Source organism: Tyto alba, unplaced genomic scaffold (genome assembly GCF_018691265.1).
Source record: "Tyto alba isolate M040663 unplaced genomic scaffold, T.alba_DEE_v4.0 Super-Scaffold_20, whole genome shotgun sequence".
Classification (NCBI taxonomy): Eukaryota; Metazoa; Chordata; class Aves; order Strigiformes; family Tytonidae; genus Tyto; species Tyto alba.
This window is the reverse complement of record NW_024881283.1, coordinates 7,796,116-7,807,039: the sequence shown is the minus strand read 5'-3', so window position 1 is coordinate 7,807,039 and position 10,924 is coordinate 7,796,116. Positions and strand designations below refer to the sequence as shown.

Below are 10,924 nucleotides of genomic sequence, written 5' to 3'. Positions count from 1 at the left end.
GCAAAATTTATTAGAGCTGTTGGTCGAGCCACCAAGGTGGGGTTATGGGAGGAGAGCCTAGCGTCGGTGGAGGCCATGGGTGCTCCTGGTGTGTGCTGGGCGAGGCAACGGGTGCTTGCAGATCCCAGCCAAGGGAGCAGTGTGGAACGAGCTGTTGTGGGGTGGCACAACTGGAAGGAAGGCACAGATAGCCCCGATGTAGGGCACAAAGAGGTCACAGAGTGATGGAAGGAAGTGTGGGAGGGTGTAATATGATGAGCTGGAGGGAGGGAAGTGACTCAAGGAGCCTTGCTGGATGCCATGGACCAACAAAAGCAGCAAGGTGGGTGTTCCCCCTGTCCCCACTGCCACACGATCAACTGTGCTGGGCCCTGGCTCTGCAGGGGTTCCTCATATGACCCTGTGCTGGGCATGTCGGGTGTACTGGCCCTGCAAGGGCCTCTGTGGCTGGGAGAACAGGCTTAGCTTGGAAACAGGAGAGCTTCATTTGTGTGACCCGCTGTGTGTGGCTTTAGGCTGGCAAGCCCCGATGTGTGGGCTATACTGTGCAGATGCAAACAGTTTGTGTCTCCATCTTCACAGGGGCCTCTGCACTGTGCTGTGTTGCAAGATAAAGGCATACCTCACAGCAGAAAGAGAGGAGCAGTTTTCGTGGCATCTTAAGAGCGCTGGGAAGATAAGCCATTTAGAGTGTGGGGCACTTGATGGGATCAGGGGCCACAGGCAGGCAGGGAGCAATCCAGCTCCCTGGATCTGCCAGAGCCTCCTTATCTGTGCCATGGCAAAGGGAAGAACTGAAGGCCTTAACCAGCTAGCTTTTTACAATATTAAGCACATTTAAAGTTTCCATATGGTTTATGTCCACTTTAAATCCAAAAGTCAGCAGAGAAACCTTGGTCACTCTTTCCTGGTGAAAAGCTGGCGGTACTTCCTGAGTGCCGGTGAGTGCTGGCTCTCTAACTCCAGCCTTCCCAGGATGATTCCCTAGGTTGTTGTTGAGAAATACCTTTCTGCCAAGTAGTCGGCGGGACCGGAAGCTCCAGATACCTTCTCATCTGGAAAGGCAATCAGACAAAATGCCAAGCCCAGGGGGCAAAATTTCAGCCTTGGTGCCAGTCTTGCTTATTACATATCTGGGTTCTGCAGCCTGGTAGACTTTCATCATATAATTTATTTGCTTCTCAACATCCCTGCAGTTATTAAAAGCATCATACTCAGAACTGCCACCCAAGGTTTCTCTAATTAGTACATCTGCCTTTCGGGGCAGTTTTGGATTGTTCATTTTACAGCTTGACCTCAGGCAGCAAATGGCCAGAATTCGATCTGGGTTCCTGTTAGCCAGGGGAGCTGCCTGGGGTCTTTAGGACACAGGAGATCACAGGGAGAAAGGATCTGATACAGCAGGGATGGGCTCTGTAGAAATGTCAGCCAAATGTCATGCTCGGGTCAAGGGGGAGTCTCCAAATACTGTTGCCTGTGTGCTGCCACACAATGCCAGCCTGCACCGCAAGGCTCTGCAAAGGGCAGTTTTTCCTTCCGTGGAAGAAGAGAACAATCCACAATCAAAAATGTCCCTTGGGAGGGCTCACAATGGCCCTGCACTGCCCTATTTGGCACTTGTCTATGCTGAAAGTTCAATGCTGGCTCCAGACAGCAGTCTGAGCTCCCCAAATATCATCTCATATAGTGAGATTAAGTAGCTGGGTGCAAGGAGGAGTCCTTAGGTTGTGTTGTCTTCCCCATCTATGGTCCTCCCGTTCCTTCCAAAGCGTGGTTGAGGTGAAGTAGGCTAATGCAGTTATTCAGAGGCAGTGCAGACCTAAGACCAGGAGTAAGCCTATCTGCTGAGTGCCTTCAAGTGCAGGAAAACCCAAATGGAGGGGCAGGTAGGCCAGGCAGGAGCCTCACATCTCCTTTCTCTGGCCTTTTATTCAAGAATGGATAAAATAAGTTTAAATTCTTATAACAAGGCTTTTTCTGACCATCTGACATCCTTTCCCTAAACCCAGTCTTCAGCTTTGCCTCCCCACTGACTTCTGAATCTGGCTGCTCCTGGGTCTGACTCAGATTAGATCTTTCTAGTCCAACCTAAAGTTATTTCATTCGATGCTGAAAATCAGAGCAGCAGGCACTAATTTCACTGGCAGTGATTAATCCTAAAACTACTGTAGGAGCTCACAGGAAAAGGTCTCACTGTCAAGGTTATAAATCCTTCAGGTTCAGATGAAATTGTAGCTTCCTTTTTGTGCCTTTTTAGGACTCATCTGTACTTGGGTTTTGGCCACATGTACCAGTTCCGGCTCCAGTAGAGACACGGTTTATGCTGGTGCAGTATAATTTGTTTGATCTTGTTTCAAACTGGGGTAAAAATGCATTGCTATAAGTCACATCTCCACTAGTGGTTTACGTGGGTGACTAGACACTCAGGGTAGGCAAATTTTTCTAAGACTCGCATAAAATTACTTGCAGTACGGTCATGGCTGCAAATCCCATGAGAGCCCCAGGGGTGGCATCTGTCCAAGTGCTTAGTGCAGGACTGCCCAAACAGGCCTCCAACTGGAACAGGCACAAAGGTTGTGAGAGGCAAAGCTCAGGCACACTGATGTGCAGGGAGCAGCGCTTTGGTCTCCTGCTTTCCATTTCAGTGCCTTAGAGACATGCTATGGCAACAGATCCTCCCGGAATATCAATGGCAAGTGCCGTTGCTGCTCAGAGCCAGCATCAGAGGTTTGCAGGTAAATTGGGTTTGCCATTCTCGAGAAGCCTACCTAGCCATCAGTGCCTGGTGTTTGGCTGCCATGTAATATTTGTAGGGAAAATATGAAGACGTCAGCTTAGAAGGGAGGCTGATTCTCAGATCTTGAAGTAAAAGAAGATTGATTTATTTATTTAACAAAGCTAAAGCAGCAGTTTGTTTTATAATAGGTATGTGCTTCTTGCAGAAAACATTTTCTGTGAGGAAGGAAAATCCCCAAGCCCCTTAGGGCCAGCAACCCTTATGTGCTAACTGCCACCCAAGAAGTTCTTTGTGCACCTCTTTAAATGTTGCAAAACTACCTGATATTTTTCCACTCCACAGGATAACTGGTGTCTTGCAGTGAACTTTCTGTTAATCCCCCAACAACAACCTGCCCCAAGAAGGGAGTTCCAGCCCTACAGAGACTGACAAAAAATAAACTTATCTACTGGACCTGCTGTGGAGGAAGGCTCATGGATTTGATCATACATTTGACCTAGATGCTGGGCAATCTAGAAACAATCTAAAAAGTTCTTACAGGGTTTGGTTAGATTATTTTTTATCTGAATAGGCTAATGCACTGATATGATTTGAATTTAGACTTCATTTAAGATGGCAAGATTTTCCACTACAGGTGTTAGACTATGGCCTGGCCAGGAAAAGTAAGCAATATGAACAAGTAGAGTGAGTCAGAATTAAGTGGGCCTTTATTTGGTATCAAATAGGATAGATGGGTGCCAGCTAGGAAGCAAAGAGAGCTTGCCCACTACCAGAGGGTGCAGTAGATGGGTATCTGTTTTTCTTTCTCTCCTAGACTTCAGAGCCATGGGGAGGATGTTTGGGAGTGATGATGCTGGTGGAGTTTAAGGGCTTCTCCAAGCTGCCGTGTGCCCACTCCTGTACTGTAGCTCTGATAGAATGAGATAAGAGCGGAGACCAGGTTCCTTACAGCTTTTGGTCTCTCTGATAGAGGTATCAGCAGGAGATGGGCTGCAGTGTGTGGGCTCTGGCAGGTGACGACCTGATACCTGGCTGTGATTACCCGTATCCTCACCAGGTCACAGCTTCATCCAGGGGTGGATGCAGCTGCAGTGTGGATGGAGGAGGCCTGTGCAGCTGAGGGGGTGCTGGAGTGACTCAGAAGGTCCCACGACCCCTGACAAACCTTTCCCTCCTGTTACTTTGTGCTGGCAGAGTGCGGGTCACAGAAGCGGTGTGCAGCACCAAAGGGGAGCCAGAGCCACTGAGTCCCTCGTGCTGTCAGATGAAGATAACATCTTGCAGGAACTCTCTTGAGCTATGCTTGCATCAGAAAATAAAGTCCAAAAGTTCAAGTTTTCCCTTTCTCCAGGCTAGAACTGTAAATTTTACTGGAAGCTTCAGCACTGCCAGCTTTGCTTGCGTTTTGCCGCAGCATTGGACATACTGTGGGCTCCACTTGTTTTGGGAGGGGGGGTCTCTTTCCTTTTGATGGCTGCCTGTTATCATGACAAAGCTGGAGTCCCTGGGGAGGGAGCAGGGCCAACACTGGGCCTTTGCAGGAGGTTTTCAAAGGGAAATCCCTCCCTGCCTGTACAGAGCTGAGAACTAGAGCTTCAAGTGCACATGAGGTTGTTCAGAAGTTTGTGCTGTATTACCTGTGCAGTATCAGCCAGCGAGACGATAGCTCAGTGACTCATGCAGGGCCTTTGGCAGGGGTTTCCAGTTTTCTCAGTAGAAATGAGATTCAGTTCCCACAGTTGATGTACCAAGCCCCTGCCCAGCCTCACTTCTTCTCCCCTCCCTCTGCGTTTGCCTTTTCATTTGAATGTTTTGGGAGCGGAAGGTGTCTCCAAACCAGGCCTGGGATCTAAGCACAACATCCCAACTCCAGGGACAATTTTAGAGTCAAATCAAGATTGTGGAGCCAGCTTCTTCCTCTTCTCTGTAAATAATCAGGTCCAACAGTTTTCTCAAGGTATTGTGGGAAAGTCAGTTCCTGCCAAAGTGCTAAGACAGAGAAAGGCAGGACGACTGCGGCTGTGTGCCAGCTCTAGCCATCCCAAAACATCCCCTCTACCAGTATCCCATGACTGGTTCAGATGAGTAATGACAGGTGTAGAGCAGAAGTGAAAAATAATTAAACTTTGCAGAGTGCTTTGATGATTCCAATACTGACCAGCCTTAGCACTTATATGTCATGAGCCGTGGTCCTGCCAAACACGGGGCTGGTTTAGAAACCACAAGCCAGGTCCCTGGTAGATGTAGGATTGGCTTTAAAATTGCTTAACTTTGTGGGCTGTGCAAAGGAGTTATTTTCCTTTCTGTCTCTTCATTCCTGAGTCTATAGGGATTGTGTTTTGAAGCGTTTTGCAACAATCATGAAGCACAGAGATTTTTGTTTCAAGAAAACTTTCACATGAACATGTGATTACAGGAAGTCAGGCTTTAAAAAGGCAACTAAATAAACTAATAACAACAGTGAGTATCAGCAGATTTGTGATGAAACCATGGAAGCTGGCAAACCCAAGACATTATGAGTTCCAGATGTTGCACACAGATAAATATCTCTGGCCTGCGCTTTTCTAATTAGCTACAGAAACTTAGTTGTCACGTAAAGATGTCTTTCAAGGTTCCCTGAGCAGTTTCATTATAGTCCACCAGGATGGACTAAGATTCATTCATGTTTCATTTTTTTATTTGCTATTTACGATTTACTGAATGAAATCCCATTTCTGTGCCATGCTTAGATTCAAATCAGAAGTGGCATCTCGGCAACTGCGTGAACCGAGCAGACACCAGGATCCAAACACACTTCGTGCTTCAGCTGGAGTCTGAATCTGAGCCCAATCTCTGCTTCTGGGCTCTAACCCGCTGGCTGATAAGGGTAATTTATTCTGAGCAGCTTGGGACACCTCTGCCAGTTGACATTTCCATATCTCTGCTCATGAAGGGCTGATTAATGATGAATGGAGTCAACTGAGGTATCTGAGACCAAACTCATCTCTGCTATAGCGTCACTGGCTGACATCAGATAACTTCCTGAAAGGAGGCAGCTTTGATCAGGCTGCAGCAGTGGGGGAAATGGTTGGGAGCAATACCTGATGTTTTGCATCTGGTCCATTTTAAAAACTGTTTTCATGTTTAAGAATAAGTTTCTCTCAGTGAGGAATCACAGCGCTGTGGTGACTGTGGGCCCAGCCCTGAGCCCTTCCTTGCACTGCTGGCATCATTGACAGCACCTTCTGCTCCTGGTGGTGTAATCACTGAGGGGGGGGCATTCAACTCATTGTGCTTTTTTTTGCAAGAGGAAATGTGCTTTTGTGTTTTGTGTCGAGTTGCACGTGTGAGACAATTGAAGGGAGCGAAGTCCCATGAGTGAGGTATGGCTGAAGAGCTGCAGTGTGTGTTCACTGTTGTGTGCTGGCGTTAGAAGACAAAGTTTGCTTGGAGCCAGTCTGAAATTTCTTTCAAAGACAGCCCAGTTTTCCTCTTTGAAACCTTCCCCTGACTCCTTCCCTGTCCTTATTTGTAGCTGAATACCACGGGAAGCCTGGGCCCGCACAGCAAATTTGGCTGAAATGGAGAACATCCTTGTGACATGTCCAACCAGCTCCATCCCTCTGTAGGCTCAGCTGGCGTGTCCATTCCCTGCTGTTGGGTTTCTTCTACCTGGGTTTGGATTGACAACTGTCAGCTCCGAAGTGAGAGCACGGGACAAGCTCAGGTCAGAGCACACAGGGAAAAAGTGAAGCTTCATCCACAAACTGAAGCTGGCTGAGACGGTGGGTCATGTTTGTTTATTTAAACTGAAGGTGGCTGCCCTGAAGACTGTTAGTTGGGTCACTTGTTTGCAACCCAAACTTGTTACTGTGTGAAAACTGGTAGAACTAGATAAAGACAACAGGAATTTTCCTATAGCCCCGTGGGCTACAACAGATAATAACAAACTGGCCTGACTCTATTAAAAAGACATTTAAGCATCAGGTCACATTGTTTAGTGGTACTAGGATCCAGCAAAGCCAGCTGGCTTCCCAGATACCCTGCAGATAGAGGAATTCACCTAACTGGAAAACAACTGCTGAGAAAGGGTCAGTGAGGGGTTTGTTTCTCTCGCTTGCTTCAAGAGGCCAAATTATTTTTTTGCCTTTTCCTCATTATTACTATGACAATAGTGCTATAGAGTGACTTTTGTAGCCTCTGTTGTGCTGTGTGTTGTACAAACAGAGTGACAGGGCAGTCCTGTCAGACAAAGACTTGCAGCCCAAGGAAGTTTCAGATCAGCTTTTTGTTCTGCCTTCCCAAGGAAAAGGCTCTGGGAGGCAGAGGGAGTCTCACTGGGAAAGAGTGTCTGGTCTGGATATCAAAGGTTTCTACAAACTTATACGGCACAAGCTATACTTTTTTCTGGAAAAGCACCTGAAGCAGCCACATCTCCCTTTGGAGAACAGCTCACTTTAACCTGCTTCAGGCTGCTTCCTCTTACTGCATATTAATTGTTGAAATGTTTTAATAACCTTTGGTCAAAGACAGCTGAAATTCCTGGCACATCACAGGACAACTGGAAAGGATGTTTGACAGCTGTCAGTGGGAAAAGCCGTGTATCCTAAAGGGATTAAAGCCTTTGCTTTGAAGTTTCTTACAAGTTACGCAGAAAAGAAGCCAGACTGGGAACAAGGAGTGTGAAACGACTTATCCAATGTCACACTGCAAATCGGTGACAGAGGGAGAAATAGGAACACGAGGGTGGCATGGTCACAGGGCCACACTGCACCTTGGGCAGCTCCTCCAAATGCAGACCCAGCCAGCTCCTGACACGGATACCCGATGAGTGATGTTGTCCTCAATCATGGAGCTGCTGATCGAAATGCAGCTAGTCACAGTCTGTCTCTGGATGTTTAAAGAGGGTTTAACAATCCAAACACAAGTGCAACCCTGTTGCCTTAGAGAGGGTGTAGCTGTGAGCAAAATTTGGCCCTCTCTTTTAAACTTTGCAGTTTGTCTTGACTGCTGCATGCTTTATTTTTAGAGCATCATAAAGGGCTTTTGTTCCAAGGTATATTTAACAGGGGAGTGGAAGGGAAGTGGGAGGGTTTTGTGCATAGAGAATGTATCTCTTGGTCTCTTTCTTCTAACCCACCCCCTCACCAGATACTCTTGGAGGGTGGAGTATAAATGAAAAAAAAAAAAAAAAAGAAAATAATAATTAAAAATACTGAAATCATAGTCAAAGGGACTGTCTAGGCGTCCAGGCCTGGAGGCCTCTCAGGCGCCATAAATCATACATTATCACAAAAAAGACAAGGTGCCCAAGAGAATGGAAAAGGCAGGGCAAGGGTGGTCCCGTCTGGTGGGAGCTGTTGGGTGTTGGAGGCAGCGCAGTGCCCGGGCAGTGCCAGCTGTCCCTGCTTCCCACCAGGACACATCACACCTAGACCTGTGTGTGGGGTGGTCCCGGTCCTCCTCTGCTGGCAGTAGCGTAAAGCTAATTTGGGGGAGGCTGTGAGGGTCCTGTCTGTGGGAAAATTGGTGATGGGGAGTCAGTAACATTTTCATCCAGCCTTGAAAAGGTGTCTGAGAGAGCAAACTCAAGCTGGTATTACCATAAAGCAGACAGACATGTGTACAGGCCCCACAGTACTGACGGAAAGGGGCTGGTTTCTGCTTTCTGCTGTGAGCGATTTTACTGAGGCACCGTGATTCCTGGAGGCTGGGAGAGTGCCTCAGTGCTGCGGGGAGGCACATAGCTAATTGCATAAGAAATAAGACTGTATGCGAGAATGAGCACGCATCTTCCTACCTGGCAAAGTCTCTCATTCTGCCATTGCAATAAGATCCTCGCAGGAAAACATGAGGTCCTGCATCGGTGGCAGCAAAGCTAAGAAGAAACTTAATGCTTAAAACCAGAATTAGTACAAATTTTTCTCCTGTCCCCTATCATAGAACAGCAGACAACATCATCCTTACTGTTCTGCAAAAGGCCAAGTTAAAATACCTGAACATTTCCATTCAGAGCTGGATTTTGCCTGGTCATGGTGGCACTGAGGCCCCCAGGACACCTTTCACTAAGACAAAGCCTGTCACTGCTCAGCTTTGCCAGACACATTTCTCCCTCTCTTTGCTTTGACACAGGCTTTTTCCCGCAAAGGTCGGAATCCTGTGCCCTGCCGTTTCCCTGCATGGTCTGGCCTCGGCTAGTGTTTTCTCCTCCTTCACTTTTGTTGCTGGAATCTGGTTAAGTCTCACTGAAAGGTTAGAAGAAACTTGGAAATCCCCTAAGGGGATGTTGCTGCTCTTTGCACTACCCAGAGTCAGTGAAATACTCTCTGCCTGGATCCAGGTAAAGAACAAGTACCCAGGACTATGACTCTGCTCATCATGAACTGGGCAAGGTTTCCTTAATTTAGAGATATAATCAGAATGTTGATCAACTAATGCAACCACTGCATAAGATTTGTGCTTTCCGTGGCTGCATAGGGCATACATGCTCTTTCCTCTTCTTTTTTTTTTTTTGTACTCTCACCACTGCACGGTCTCTGCTGTGGCACTGACTGATCATCAGCCGTTGTTCGGCTGACTTTTGGGTATTGCTGTCCTCTGCTCTACAAGATCTTGGCAGCTGGTGCTCTCCAGTGATCCCCAATGGAGTTTGCATTGCTTCAGACCTTGGTTTTGATTCCCAGAAAACAGACTTTGTCCAGTCCCTACGTCCCTGGCAGGCAGGAGTTTGCACAGCAGAGCGGAGGGTGATAGTTGCTGGCTGGGTCAGGCAAAGCTCAGCCCAGCACGTCCTTATCAGCCCGTGCAGATGCACCATGGTCATTCTTGGTCCTGCGCTCCGAGCAGGCCATGCTCTGAGCCAGAAACCAGAGATGTGTTTGAAGGGTGTTGTACCACATCTGCCTGTGTAGACATGCCTTACGCCTGCCTGAGTGGGCTGGTAAGGCCATTTGTCACCAAACTGGGAGAGCTGAGCTTACTGTTATGTGAAGGCAGACTTATAAGCTTTCCTGTATTCACCTGCTAGCGCAGGGCACTGAGTGGGGCAGATTCAGTGAGTGAGACAGTGATGAGGGGTGAGAACAAGTGGTGGAAGCCTTTCTTTTTCCCTTTGTTTTAAGGCTTGTACCAGCTTGTCTCGTAAAATCCTCTCCTGCCTTCCAAATCCAGTCAACATGAGTCACCCGCTGAGCCCATCCTTTGCCTCCTCATTGCAACACGGATGACAGAAACCATCCAACAGGAGTGCTTGAATCCATGATGAGTTTTGTTCTATTGCATAAATCTTTTCCCCGTTTACAGGTGAGTTGCTACAGAGCTGTTGCCTGGGTGGTATTCCTGCAGCTAATTCCCAAATGCCGTGTGTCCGGGCTTCCCGCTGCCGTCCCGTGCTCTTATCTGCGCTACAGCAGGCAGGACAGCCTGCGTGAATGGTACGGAGAAGAGTTCGCCCGCAGACCTGTTTTCCTTACATATCCCGTGTAATGCAAAGATTCCCTGGGCCAGTGTATTTGCTGCATGTCTTGGCATCTAGAGTTAGGGGTTTTAAAGTTACTTTAAGAGGAAAAAACTCCACACCCACGGAGGCTTTCTGGAGTGAGAAGCTAAGAGAAGGTGAGAAAAGGAAAGAAAGGGTTAGCCTGTCAGTACAATTACCATTTAGGAATGAGAGGAAACTAAGAGGCTTTTCTTCTTCCCTAATGTATTCCTACATATATATATATATATATATATTTGTCTGTATATTTATATATAAAGAAACAGCAAACGACAAATCAACCCCCAGATTCATAAAAATGACAGCTATTTGGCATTGAAGTATATGGAACACGTCCACCAAACTGAAACTAATTATCACAGAGATGAATAACTGATTCCACTCCTCCATCCTATCTTTTTCCCCCCCGGGGCTTTTCCCTCCTTCCCCACCCACCTCCCTCCCCTCCATCCTCCGGCAGGCAGAGGGTTACGGGCTGCACCTGTCTGGGTGTACCTGGGTGTACCTGTCCCAGGGCACCTGTGCCGGCAGCCAATCCCCAACAACCGACCTGTCAGCAAAATACCTGTACGCAAAACCTCAACATAAATCAAACACTTCACAGGCAATGTCTGTCTGTAGCAGGTACTAGAAGAGAGAAGTCATCAGAATTTGTCTGCAAAGATTTGGAAACGTGGGGAAATGTCTAATGAACTTGAGTAAGTAGAGTT

The 10,924-nt window shown here is 47.5% G+C and overlaps 1 protein-coding gene across 2 annotated transcripts in view; it reads left to right on the top strand.

The window, feature by feature from the left end:
* The first annotated feature begins 10,052 nt into the window (after positions 1-10,052).
* The window catches only part of GRHL3 (grainyhead like transcription factor 3), a 30,140-nt gene continuing 29,268 nt past the window's right edge, over positions 10,053-10,924 (top strand). The window contains exons 1-2 of one of the 2 annotated variants that reach the window (XM_033003322.2): positions 10,053-10,149; positions 10,836-10,912. In XM_033003322.2, the coding sequence (XP_032859213.1) occupies positions 10,147-10,149; positions 10,836-10,912 (80 nt within the window). In that variant the 5' untranslated portion in view covers positions 10,053-10,146. The remainder of the gene's footprint in view (positions 10,150-10,835; positions 10,913-10,924) is intronic. The other variant, XM_033003323.1, reaches the window with a different exon arrangement.